The 15,310-nt window shown below is 35.3% G+C and overlaps 1 protein-coding gene across 1 annotated transcript; it reads right to left on the reverse strand.

Annotated features, from left to right (window-relative positions):
• Positions 1 to 189: 189 nt before the first annotated feature.
• LOC110442445 (tripartite motif-containing protein 2-like) lies at positions 190 to 4,610 on the reverse strand. Its single transcript, XM_021486056.1, has 2 exons — positions 4,321 to 4,610; positions 190 to 3,821 (listed from the first exon to the last, which is right to left on the reverse strand). The coding sequence occupies exon 2, from the start codon at positions 3,759 to 3,761 to the stop codon at positions 1,707 to 1,709; it is 2,055 nt and encodes a 684-aa protein (XP_021341731.1). The 5' UTR covers positions 3,762 to 3,821; positions 4,321 to 4,610; the 3' UTR covers positions 190 to 1,706.
• Positions 4,611 to 15,310: the final 10,700 nt, after the last annotated feature.

The following is a 15,310-nucleotide window of genomic DNA, read 5'->3' on the forward strand; positions in this document are numbered from 1 at the left end:
AAGTAACCTGTTTGACGGTGTGTTTTGTATACAGAGCCTCATTTTTTTTGTATTTTTTTTTGAAGAACCGCCAACTTCCCACAAACGTAATTTATTGGTATGATGGGGTTTTGGAATATGATGGCCAACAATATTCTTCCAAGGGGAAGGGGAGACAAACCTGTATCCAGCTCATGGACGGCAAACAATGTACTTAAAAAATATCATTCATATGGTGAAACAGCTTCTACATATGAATAATTCTGGCAACGTATCATGAACTTCCTAACGTTATGTGACTTTTCTTCTATTAGATTTTACAGAATGATACGACTAAAGATTTATATATCTAACCAAGCATTCTGATAAGCATGTAATACTCACACATCAACATTTTGTAAGCGGGTTTTGGGCAGGACCATCCTCGATATCCAGGGGCTACTCTCACTGCATTCGCTGTTTCGCGCCGAGACCGTGAGTGAGCGTAACAACTTGAATTTCGAGGATCAGACATGATAAATGATGTAACGGTTGGTATTGCTAGTACAACGAAAGTATTGTAATACTCATATACACTGTACTAGTATATAGACAATTACACATTCGAATTAAGATGGACAGGTTTAATAGACAGATCATAAGACAAATAACACACTGGTTGCATGGATATCACAGTCTAACTCACTCCATGTATTACAGATTGTACCAGATTACATACCCATGTCACCAAACGTCTTTGTTCCGTGGCATCCAATGACATTGACTACAGGGACCTTGATACTTATGGCCATAGGAACCAAAACCTTCAACCTCAAAAGCACTGAAGGACATATTGACATTGGATGGCGATTGTCATTAAGCTTGGACGTCAAATTGAGTTTCAAAACACTGCGTTGCTGTTAAGAATTTTTTATTACACAAAATACGGTAAACTATTTCGAACATTACCTATGGACCTTCTTGCATGGATATGGGTTGGTAGTGAGTAGTGACGATCATTTTGATATGTTTTCTGAGTTGGAGCAAGGTATAATTCGGGAAAATGTGCACGGATTATCTGACTAAGAAATTAAACACGATATTAATCGTAGGACTTTCATGGTAACGATGTTCACACCATCTAGTCACATGAAATTAACAGAACATATGAACTAAATGGTCAAATGAAGTTGACAGCATGCATGGTCACGTGCTATTCATAGAAAATTAATATTGTTCACGTACTTTTTGTAGTACGTAAATATTGTCTGGTCACATGCTTTGCATAAAACATGAATGGTAAAACGATATTGAAAGAACATGGATAGTCACACGGAATATTAACGTAATACTGAGAGCATGTCTGGTCATCCATAACACACGAATAGTCGAACGATATTGACAGAGACTTTGGTTACACAACATTCACTGAACATTTCTAGTCACATATCATTAGCATATTTAAAAGTCTCGCGGTATTGACAGAAAATATCGATTAACGATGTAGCATATAACATACTTGTATCCAAAACCGAACCTTAAATGCAATTGCATAAGGCCTTAAACAGTAGATTTTACCGTGGAACAGACGGAGGCCAGTGTGTGATTGAAAAACATAATAAGGGTTTACATATAGCTCCCTAGCCATGCTATTAAGCATTTAAATTAAGAAAATATTCACTGAATACAGGCAATGCGTGGGTATGTTTACTGGAATTTGCTTCCATGTAATCATGCCACTAAGCTATTCATGACGCCATGAACTGAAACACTTTGACGGCACTTTTGTCTCCCTGAGTGACTACAAGCCTCTCATCTGTAGGGTCATAAGCGATGGCCCGGGGATAGGAGATTTTATCCCTGGCCACAAGGGTCTTCAGTCTTTCCCCGTCTGGTGACACCAACTGGACGCTCTTTGCATGGTTTCGACACACGTACAAGTTTCCCGCTTGGTCGACAGCAATGCCCGCGGCGTGGCTCACCTCCAGACAGGAGTAATTGAAGTAGTACTGCTTTGTTTCCGTTAGCGTGGTAATGGAGCCACGCCGCTCGTCTGTGATGTAGATCATGGTCCCCGACGAGTTTGAGGTGACATAGATAGGCCGAGAGAAGAGCGGACTTCCGAAATCGTCCTGTGATATTGCTGCTATCTCTTTTCCATCTGAACCGATTATCTTGAGCGCAGGCGGAGCGCCGTCATAACAAAGCGTGAAGAATTTGCCTCTGGCGAACGTGATGCCATAGCATCGCTCATCCGTCGAGAAGTAGTCGGACTGTGTTATTTCATCATCTACGACCAGCAACATGATGGCGTATTCCTCCGGAAGTGTAACTGCTATTTCATTACTACTCACCAAGGTCACGTCCCATGGTTTAGACGACAATGGAAATGTGTGCTGGACGCGATAGCTCTTGTTGTAGATCTTCAGTTTCTTGTTCTGTCTGTCCACCAAGGCGAGCTTGCCATCACCTAGAAAGGCTGCACCCGTGTGCCAACACTCTGCATTGTCGTCTTCTTGCTTTCCCTCGAATGTCCTCAGTAACTCGATTCGCCGTCCACGGAGGGAGAGTGTAGACTTGTTCATCTTAAGCTGCTCGACACGGTCAAATGTGACAATGTTTGGGAAGGGCGGCAACTTAGACGGGACGTGTTTGACGCTTATTTTACCGAGTTGTTTGACAGTGCGCCTCAAGTTATCAATGGTGTGGTCCTTCTCGAAGTCGTAATCACAGTCTTGTAGTTTGGTTCTCAGCTTCCCCATGTCTTCCTCATACCAGAAACATTCCTTTCGGATCATCTCTAAAGTGTTCATCAATCTTGAATCGCTACCATGCTCTTCGGCCATCTTCAGTAAGACCTGTGCATTGGATACTGCCTCTTTCATTGATTTGCATTTCTTCACTTCTTTCTGTATCTGCGCTATTTCATCACCGTGTATTAGAGTGAGTTCCTTTTTTGCTGATTTCTCCATGTTATCTAACATATTGATTATTTGGATGCGGATATTAGCAAAGTCTTCTGTCAGACTTTTCTTAGTATCCTCCAACTTCTTGGTGTGGTTGTTTCTGTCTGTCATGGTACGTTCGATATGTTTGATATACTGCTCCAGTGAGTCGGAGAGAAATGCTGGTTCACGTTCGGTTCTGATTTTAATGGCGGCTTCAGCCACTGGTACAACCTTTTCACATTTTCTGTGTTCCTCCGCTACACAATTTGGACAACACAGTTCTCTTTCGAACATGCAATACATATCAAGCGTCTTTCCCGCATGCTTCCTGCACGGTTCCTGGTATTCCTTCAGGAGATCCATCTGTTTCATGTAGTCGGCACGTGTTAGCACTGTATGTTCCATAGATACACGCATTCCTTTGTGGACTTTCGCACAATTGTCACACAGACCGTCCCGGCATTCCTTGCACCAGGAAGTGATTGTTGACTCCTCACCATTTCTACTACATGGGCCACATGATTTGTCTCCCCTTTTCAACTTTTCAATATCAAGCAGATCCAACAGGAACTTGTTCACCGGAAATTCGTTCACCCACTGATTTGGCGGAAGTTTGCTAAAACTGTCATGCGTGATGACCTTATCGCAAAGAGGGCAATTGAACTCTTTTGTCATGGAGGATGTTGCAGATCGATTTGTGACTTCCCCTCTAGAGACAGAACTGAGTATGTGTTTTGACAGGCAGTTATCACAGTAAGAATGAAGACACGTCAGAGTCCTAGGTTTCTTAAACCAGTTCGAGCAAAGTCCACACACGAGGATTTTCTCCCCTGTTTGGGAGGCATTCTTTGCCATCGCTGATCAATTGTTTGCTTTTTTTCTAAGTATTGTCGTTATCTTGAGATTATTCCGTATCTGGGAATAAATAGAAAGCAGTTTAGTGTTATTGTAGTGCTGTATCTGTGCTAATGCTTTGATACAATCAACATGTCACTCATGAGCCATTACGGTGTTATCTACGTCACATTAAGTATTCAGGTATTGACACAATACAACTAACACTATAGACGGAGAACATTTCGTTTTTCTGTTTACATGGACCACCTTTTTGTCATCGGTACTGTTCTGTTAATTGGTTGAAGTGTAGCATTGATGTTTTATTAGAATAACAAACACTGGCTACTAATACACTGTATATGGATACACAGTAACATTGACTGTGTTACACAATCTCTATATCGAACTGTTAGATACCACGGATAGCTTAGGTTCCAGTAGACACTTGTAACTAATAAACTACTGATGCGATAATGACTAATCTTTGTTTAATTATTAACATCATTTCTAACGGTGTATTTTGACGATATTACACCCTCGTTAAACTCAACGAAAACGACAAACAAGTAAGACTTACCTCCCAAAATTTACGAATCCCGATGTTCTTCATCAACTTCTGACAAGACCTAACACGTCACAGTAATATCAGTCGGTCAGTTCTCGAGCGGATCACACACACATAAATATATAAAATGAACGAATATTTCATTAGCAAATATCAAAATCTTTTGTCTAATTTTGAACTAAATATATTAATCCGTGGGAATTTTTACAAAACACTCCCGTCACAGCCTGACCGTTGTCCTAGCGGCGGGACAAACAAATCTAACGCTATAGAAATGGATGTTTGACGGAGGAACAGGCCCTTTCACATGTAAAACCACATGCATACAACACCAAATCGTGTTTTCAATTTACCTAGCGAAATAATTTGGATATGATTTGTTGAATCGCCCTTTACAGATAATAAAACGGTGAGATGAATGGAGTAGGGTAATGATTTACCTTTCAGGCCAAGGAAGGACGCTATTGAAAATGACAGGTATATTTGATGTGAGCATTCATTGTCAGGTGATATAAGCACAGGTAAGTCAATACGTATACATGTGTTAACCAGTGTCGCTGTGCTATGCTTACTACGATTATTGAAAATGATTGATAATAAAATTTATGAGTAGTGGACTCGAGGTAATTCCCGTATTGTAAATATTGCTGTTGTGAGTAGTAGCCCCTTCTGGTGTAAGGATACTGGGAGGGTTATGTGGGAGTTGTTTGTCTTGACTGGATAGATACTATTCATTTACAATATAGATCGAGGACATTTTGGCTGGTAAGATAAAATTAACTATTGTACCGTATCTTGTACTAACTTTCTTCACACTTCCGTGCTTTATTTACCACAATGCTGTGTTCAGACCATGACAAGTCAACGAGGTGTTGGGCTATTCCTGTATAGAATATCTATTACAGAACTTCGTGAGCGCAATTCATGTTTAAGAGATACTGATCGTGCCTGTATTATATATCGTATTGAAAACCATCTCAGTTGTAATTGTTTTAGAATCGCATTAGCGATGGATATTCTATTTATTTGAAAATAAAACAATCAATAAAGAAACTGATGTAATATTGATTTTTTTTTATTGATTACAGTGTTACTTATATGCACGAATATTGAAACGTTAATTACACGTAGGAAACAATAGGTCTAATCCGTTTATCTTGAATATTTTTTGCAATGGTTCCCTGCTCATTGAGAAAGTGCACGCAAAAGAAGCAGATGAAGATCTCAATGGGAATGTGGTCCCCAGGTAAGGTAACTATATAACTTCTGAGCCAATCTAATGTGGTCCCCAGGTAAGGTAACTATATAACTTCTGAGCCAATCTAATGTGGTCCCCAGGTAAGGTAACTATATAACTTCTGAGCCAATCTAATGTGGTCCCCAGGTAAGGTAACTATATAACTTCTGAGCCAATCTAATGTGGTCCCCAGGTAAGGTAACTATATAACTTCTGAGCCAATCTAATGTGGTCCCCAGGTAAGGTAACTATATAACTTCTGAGCCAATCTAATGTGGTCCCCAGGTAAGGTAACTATATAACTTCTGAGCCAATCTAATGTGGTCCCCAGGTAAGGTAACTATATAACTTCTGAGCCAATCTAATGTGGTCCCCAGGTAAGGTAACTATATAACTTCTGAGCCAATCTAATGTGGTCCCCAGGTAAGGTAACTATATAACTTCTGAGCCAATCTAATGTGGTCCCCAGGTAAGGTAACTATATAACTTCTGAGCCAATCTAATGTGGTCCCCAGGTAAGGTAACTATATAACTTCTGAGCCAATCTAATGTGGTCCCCAGGTAAGGTAACTATATAACTTCTGAGCCAATCTAATGTGGTCCCCAGGTAAGGTAACTATATAACTTCTGAGCCAATCTAATGTGGTCCCCAGGTAAGGTAACTATATAACTTCTGAGCCAATCTAATGTGAACAATCTTCATGCATTTACTTCAACAGCACTATAACATGTAACAAATGCCTGTATAAGTAGATTAAGAAGCATACCTACCCAGTCAATTACAAAAGCACTATGTCGCAATCGTCGTCATCACAAATACAGCAACGAAGGCCAACTTATCGCACTGACAACACTGCAACTATAGGTAAGAGAGACAGACTAACCTTATAATATAACAATATAAACAAATCTGAAGTAGCGTTTTTAGAATCGGTGATCACTTTATTCCGAGAGAAGGTTAACAGGCTCTGAATAATCTACACATTTAAGGTTATTTATGATATTTCGGTGACCATGATTGACGACTTGATCCCTATATTCCTAGGTGATTGGTATTTACCTGTACTTTACAGGATTTGACGGGAGACATCTAATGAAATGCCGGATGGGGTGCTGGACACGCCTACCCTACAGGATAACAGGGTTTTGTTCGATATTTTATTATGGTTCATGTTGGCTTTCCTTTTGTTTTGGTGTGTACAATTCCCGTTGTGTTTTTGTCTCGAAGATCTGTTAATGATCTAGTCATTGTTTTTTATAATGTGATATAGTTTTGTCTATCTTACGTCTCATTTATTACTAGGAGATAGTACGTACTGAATTCATTGTTACACTATTGCTGCGGGCATCCAATGGATGTGAAGCACACAATTAGACTGTCTTTTTGCAGTACGTTAGATATTGAAAGTGTGTATAATGTAGGAATTTGGTTTTTTTTAGTTTTTTATTTCCGAATGCAAATCAGCATATAGGTTAATTGATACATAGAATACAAAACATATTTCAAATTTTCAAGGTGGCGGAGGACAATTCCATATAAGCAATTATCACATAAAAAGAATACATAATTTAGCAATATTACTACACGAGGGTTTTTCTTTTGGCGGTAGCATATTTTAAATACAGACCCAATCTACGTAATGTTTTAATACTTTTACATGACAATAATTCAATTAATTTATACACACTGGGGCATCGGAAGTAATATTGCTTAATGTATGTGTTTCTCAATACAGAGTAAGCAGGACAAATAAGAATAAAATGTATCTCATCTTCTAAATCATTTTTGTCACAGGCAAAACATAATCTTTGACCTCTCGGAACCCCATTATAACGTCCAGATTCGATATTAAGGGAATGCGCCTGCATGCGATATTGACTCAACATTTTTTTGGTATTAAATGTTAAAGGCTTTACTAAATANACTAATAAGGATAATTTATCACTGTAAATCACATCAACTCACTAATAAGGACAGTTGATCACTGTCAATCACATAAGCTCACTAATAAGGACAGTTTATCACTGTCAATCACACAAGCTCACTAATAAAGACAGTTTATCACAAAAGTGAAAATAGCATAGTGAAACATTGAAACATCGAATATCAAATTTCAGAACAAATAAGAACACTCGCTTAAAACTAAACAAAATAATAATAATAATATGGTGTGTGATTTTATTCTCCTTATGTATCAACGTGAAGACGTATTTGTAACCTAGATTTGCCTCCCTTTTCATGTATTTTATTTTTGGTTAAAAGAAAACAATTTTCTGCGTAGCGCATTGTCCTTCATATTAATTTTTAGTAAAGGTAAAATTGCAACGTAAATCATATTATTAACAAACAACATTTTTCACCTGTGTTCTGTTTTTTATTGTTGACTTGCTGTGTGAAGACTTCTTTCCCTACAGGTCCATTGTCCTTTCACTTTATTTGATCCAGTTTGATGTTGATAACGCTCCCTTCTTGTCTGTGTCTATAGTAGAAATAGTTAACATTTTATAAAAGTATATATAGTGTGATGTGTACATTTTTTAAATGTTGGAAATCTTTATTTCTTAAAAAAAAAAAAAAAGATGAACGCATTTGTTTTTCTGGAAAACAATCGACCACCTCGAATGAACAATATTAGGTTTGTTCCTTTGGTTTTATGATGCTCCAAGAAAAGGACAACCGACCGTTAGACTCCTAGGCCGAGTGTTTTCTCGTGAATAGTTCATACACAATATTCATAATGGAATAGAAAACACGACAGTAGGTCTGTATTGGTGCCAACAGATGGCTGAAGACTAAACACTGATGAATGTATTTTGAACACTTAATCTCAACCAATTCCTTGCTGATGACATGGCAGAAAGATGGTATTTGTTTCTATTCGAAAGCAATGTTACCAATAAGATCAAATGCAGTTTATTTTACGCGGTCAAATACGCTATTGTTTTATCATACTGTCATGTTATTTATTCAGTCTTATATTTATCTCTTACCACGGTCAGTTGCAATTATAGTGGGTCCTCAAACGTTTTCAGTGTGCTACATCTTACCCTTCTAGGGCTATTTATTTTGGTGAAGGTTTACGATATTTTCCCTATTGTTATTGGTAACCGTTCTCTTGTTATTGTTTTCCCGTATCGACTCTGATTTCGGATTGTTTTATACCCGTGTTTAGGCTGTTGTATTTGGTGACACTAGTGTATATTTTGTCATTTTGGGATAAGTGTTGGTGCTGTGGTATATTTATATCATGGAAAGTTAGAGATATGGAAAGTCTTCCATTCAAACTAAAGCTCTGTTTTTAATATTTAAAACTATAACTGCAGTTAAAATACAACATTACAGCTTCGGACTGAAATTTAAAGAAGGGTTGCCTCCCTTATCATGTATCTAAATATTCAACAACTCTCGGTGTTCTGATTTCAATGTTAACTTAGTCCATCAAAAAAAGGAAGCCTTACATTTTCATGTAACGTCAGAGTACCAAAGATGCATCAGTAACCAAAACATATAACTTCTCAAAGCTTCACAGAAAATGTATTTGCAGTACGTTAGACATAGTAAAAAGTATATATATTCATTCGCATTTTTTTGGATTCGTTTACGTTTCACCTGTGTAAAATCAACTATGATAATTAAATCTCGACTCTTTCTGTCATTAAAATCCTGTTTTGATTTGCTTATTTTTTTACCATCCATATTTACGTTAATGAATAATATTTCAGTGTACAATAATTAAACAGGCCTTTTGTAAACTATAAAATGTACATGTAATATAAATGCAGATTAAAGAAAGATTCAATTTTAGTTATTTTTGTACGCAAAATATTCCCAATTTTTAAGAGTTTTAAACAGAATGCTAGACTGTAATTATTTTTTTACAAACTATTTCTCTACGATCTTTATCTATATAAAAATATATTCATTGTTTAGTATAATTTAAATCTGTGAAACAATGTTATTTTAAATTACCGGATTTCTTTTTATTGCATTTCCAATGTCATCGATTTCCTACATTTCGATAGCCAAAACAAATCGATTATTACACCGTTATTGTGACATTAACTTATGTTCACAAAGTCTAATAATTACCTAGACATTTCTTTGCCATATCTATTTGGTTCTCGAACTCGTGTTGATGGTTGACGTCACAACGATATCACTTACGAGGCCAGAAATCAGACAGTTGACTGCTCGAAAGATGTATTGTATACGTTTTTTTTTTGGTTCTGAACTATTTTGAAGTATGACAGATTTTATTTTACTTATAAAAGCAGCAGAAACCATTATCTGATATGATTTCGGTTCTCTCAATGTTAATCGACTTTGATATTAATATCAACCTAGCTAATAACCTTTTCATTCCTTTTGCTCTGTCTATGTTGCTTAAGCTTAATGCAGGTAAGTAGTTCGTTCTATTTTGTCAAATAAATCAAATCCTTAGAATATGATGAACTTGAGCATTTTATTTACTTTTTTTTTTACTAACAAAGACAAATCTTGAGATAGGTGCAAATGCATGTGTATTACCGAAAATAGAATCTGGGAAAAAACGTCATATGGAAACACACGACCACCTACAGCACAATTTAAGAAATCTTTGAAGGGTTTTATGATTTCAGAATAATTAACCAACCGCAGTTTTTGTAAAGGTTTCCCATTAATCGCCGGTGGCCGAAAAGAACCGGAAATTCCCGAAAACAAGATCGAAAATCACGTGTATGGCGCTTTTGCTACAACAATTAAGTATGATATAGAATAAATTGTTTTCTCATGTAAGTTGGTCTCTATTGGTGCAAAAATATGGTTAAAGGCTAAACACAGTTAAAACGTATTATTATTCAAAATCGATGAACACTGAAACTCGACAATTTTCTCACTAATGAGCACGTACTGAATGTAACCAGTGAGGCGAAGACTAGCACTGTATGTCTTCTCGCGAGTCCGCCCCAGGCAACGTTCAAATCTCGTCGGGAACGTGGTGTACAGAATCAAACAGCTCTGCATGCAACGTTCGTTGAAGCGAAAAGGCATGTGACACTTTCCCGCCATATTTAGCCGCAAGGAGCAGGTGGAATATTACACAAATACATGACGTCGGCTTATACACAAAAATACACGTTATGAAGAGTACTTGATATTTCTGTAAAGGCATCGCCTAGTTTATGTAACGGTTGGGTATAACCTCATATAATGTCAGTGATGAGAAATGAAACGCACACACTTGTAAAAAAATATGTATTTATCATCATGTGTCTATCTCCTTTATGATTAGAGATACAAACTGTTTTGAACAGTGACCTGAAGTCATTAATAGGTTGACAAATACTTGGCTTGTTAATTTCAATCGAAACAAACCTTAAGCTGTGTTCGCTTCAAATTTAAATTGTATATATACGGTGAAGATATTGAATAAGTTTTTTATGGGAACATTTCAAATTTCAATGGCATGTATTGACATCCAGGAGTCGCGTTTAATTTGATGCAAAGTGGTCAAAGGTGATGAAATTCATATGTGAGAAATGAAAACAAAACTGTTTGAATAATCTGGAATAGATATCAAAGCATGATGTCATTTTAAACATTTATAAAACATTTATGTTACCAGATCTGGAATATCCATACGAGGTTAGGGATGGTCACAACCTTGAAAGTAAGGACAGGTACAACACAATACAGTCAACATAATTACTAGACTAGAGATACATTATTCCTTGTCATGATTGGAAGTACTTTCTGTTCAAGGAAAGAGAATGAAACATACATCAGACTTCAACTTATCCATCAAATCGGTCGGAGAAATTAACCGATATGCTAATTCAGATATACCATTCCTAAATAGTTATGTCTTGCTTTCTGCACTATAGAAGGAAAAACAACAGACGATAGTGTAAGACCCTTGTCACTTTCTTCTTTTAAATCAGCTCGTGTTTTATAAAATACAAACAGAACAACCCAAGTATTATATACACGAAACCAGATCGAGTAGAGACACCAGTGCAGTTTCTCTCTGATAGGAACATTTAGCCCAGTATTCCAATCGTGTAAAATGTTACTACCACATTAAAAAAATGCAAATCACCCTTTTTCTGGTTGTCAATAGTCTATTAGCATGCTTGAATATGTAAATAGTTTTGAAAATCTTGAATGTTGATAGGAGATTGCTTCCTAAGATGGACTATCTTGCGCCAACTCCTCTTGTACATATTGTGGAGAATAATTTATTTTTTAAGTCTAAAAGTCAAATACACCTTATTCGCAGAAGCACTGCAGTGTACGCTTATAGTCTAATGCGTGCACTTACAAAGCGTACATATAATACAACACACTCAATGTGTGATGGTATATCAACATAGTAAAGTACATTCTCCTTCTACCACTAAATGAACTGGTTTTCGGGACGTAACCGGATCAGCACCGCCACTTAATGTTACTTAAGCGGTCTGTGTATTTAAATATACCACACTTCTCTGGTCTTCGTAACACTCTTTCTGATCTTTTTTTTTTTTTTTATTAAAAATACATGTTTTGTCTGTGGATAAAAAATCGCGAGTCATAATTTAAGAAACACAAAAATCTAACAAATTGTCAAACAATGAGGCTACCAACAGGATACTAGAGTTACCACTTGTTAATATATTATTTACTTGCATCAGCTTTCTATGAATAATCAATTATTCAAAAGAAACCTATTTCATTTTTATTCTATATTTGAGCCGATAGGCAGACTTCAATGTTGGCTGTAAAGTAAATCACTTTCCTGCCCTTTCCATACTCATGTGAAGTATTGAATGACGAATACACTTTATGTGACTACATAAGAACAAAAACGGAAATTGCTTCACATTTCTCTATTGAAAAAAGGCTTGTTTCAACATACGTTTCAATTTGTAAGAGTTCCTGTAACAAAGCCCCTCTGATAGAGTACTTCCATCGACTGTGTACATAAAGCTGTCGGGGTTTTAATCAATTCACTTCAATGAAATGTTAAACAAAATAAAGCGGTCACATTTTATATCGTAAAAGTGATCGATTGAGACTTGACTACTCTGATAATTCAAAATGGTACACATAAACCATAACCTACACCTATATCTACCTACATGTACCTGTACAACTATATATAGTATCTACCTTCCTGTACATGTACAACTATATATAATACCTACTTACATGTATCTGTACAACTATATAGAGTATCTACTTACATGTACCTGTACAACTATATAGAGTATCTACCTACATGTACCTGTACAACTATATATAATATCTACCTACATGTACCTGTACAACTATATAGAGTATTTACTTACATGTACCTGTACAACTATATAGAGTATCTACTTACATGTTGTACAACTATATAGAATATCTACTTACATGTACTTGTACAACTATATAGAGTATCTACCTTCATGTACCTGTACAACTATAAAGAGTATCTACTTACATGTACATGTACAACTATATAGAGTATCTACTTACATGTACCTGTACAACTATATAGAGTGTCTACTTACATGTACCTGTACAACTATATAGAGTATCTACTTACATGTACCTGTACAACTATATATAATATCTACTTACATGTATCTGTACAACTATATATAGTATCTACCTTCATGTACCTGTACAACTATATAGAGTATCTACTTACATGTACCTGTACAACTATATATAATATCTACTTACATGTATCTGTACAACTATATATAGTATCTACCTTCATGTACCTGTACAACTATATAGAGTATCTACTTACATGTACCTGTACAACTATATATAATATCTACTTACATGTATCTGTACAACTATATAGAGTATCTACTTACAAATACCTGTACAACTATATAGAATATCTACTTACATGTAGATGTACAACTATATAGAATATCTACTTACATGTACATGTACAATTATATAGAACATCTACTTACATGTACCTGTACAACTATATAAAGTATCTACTTACATGTACCTGTACAACTATATAGAACATCTACTTACATGTACCTGTAAAACTATATATAATATCTACTTAGATGTATCTGTACAACTATATATAATATCTACTTACATGTACATGTACAACTATATATAATATCTACTAACATGTACCTGTACAACTATATAGAGTATCTACTTACATGTATCTGTAAAACTATATAGAGTATCTAACTACATGTACCCGTTCAACTTTATAGAATATCTACTTACATGTACCTGTACAACTATAAAGAACATCTACTTACATGTACCTGTACAACTATATAGAATATCTCCTTCCATGTATCTGTACAACTATATAGAATATCTACTTACATGTATCTGTACAACTATATATAATATCTACTTACATGTATCTGTACAACTATATAGAATATCTACTTACATGTATCTGTACAACTATATAAAATATCTACTTACATGTCCATGTACAACTATATAGAGTATCTACTTACATGTATCTTTAAAACTATATAGAGTATCTACCTACATGTACCTGTACAACTATATAGAGTATTTACTTACATGTACCTGTACAACTATATAGAATATCTCCTTCCATGTATCTGTACAACTATATAGAATATCTACTTACATGTAGATGTACAACTATATAGAATATCTACTTACATGTAGATGTACAACTATATAGAATATCTACTTACATGTATCTGTACAACTATATAGAATATCTACTTACATGTATCTGTACAACTATATAGAGTATCTACCTACATGTACCCGTTCAACTTTATAGAATATCTACTCTACTTACATGTATCTGTACAACTATATAGAATATCTACTTACATGTACCTGTACACTATATAGAATATCTACTTACATGTACCTGTACAACTATATAAAGGATCTACTTACATGTACCTGTACAACTATATAGAGGGTCTACTTACATGTACCTGTACAACTATATAGAGTAGCTACTTACATGTATCTGTACAACTATATAAAATATCTACTTACATGTACATGTACAACTATATAGAATATCTACTTACATGTACCTGTACACTATATAGAATATCTACTTACATGTACCTGTACAACTTTATAGAATATCTACTTACATGTACCTGTACAACTTTATAGAATATCTACTTACATGTACCTGTACAACTTTATAGAATATCTACTTACATGTACCTGTACACTATATAGAATATCTACTTACATGTACCTGTACAACTATAAAGAACATCTACTTACATGTACCTGAACAACTATATAGAGTATCTACTTACATGTATCTTTAAAACTATATAGAGTATCTACCTACATGTACCCGTTCAACTTTATAGAATATCTACTTACATGTACCTGTACAACTTTATAGAATATCTACTTACATGTACCTGTACAACTATAAAGAACATCTACTTACATGTACCTGAACAACTATATAGAGTATCTACTTACATGTATCTGTACAACTATATAAAATATCTACTTACATGTCCATGTACAACTATATAGAGTATCTACTTACATGAATCTGTACAACTATATAAAATATCTACTTACATGTACCTGTACAACTATATAGAACATCTACTTACATGTACCTGAACAACTATATAGAGTATCTACTTACATGTATCTGTAAAACTATATAGAGTATCTACCTACATGTACCCGTTCAACTTTATAGAATATCTACTTACATGTACCTGTACAACTATATAGAATATCTACTTACATGTATCTGTACAACTATATAGAATATCTACTTACATGTA

This window comes from Mizuhopecten yessoensis, unplaced genomic scaffold, assembly GCF_002113885.1.
Source record: "Mizuhopecten yessoensis strain PY_sf001 unplaced genomic scaffold, ASM211388v2 scaffold716267, whole genome shotgun sequence".
Taxonomy (NCBI): domain Eukaryota; kingdom Metazoa; phylum Mollusca; class Bivalvia; order Pectinida; family Pectinidae; genus Mizuhopecten; species Mizuhopecten yessoensis.

Bases quoted from the DNA above. Each gene is read 5' to 3' on its own strand.
- LOC110442445 (XM_021486056.1), bottom strand. From the start codon at position 3,761: ATGGCAAAGAATGCCTCCCAAACAGGGGAGAAAATCCTCGTGTGTGGA.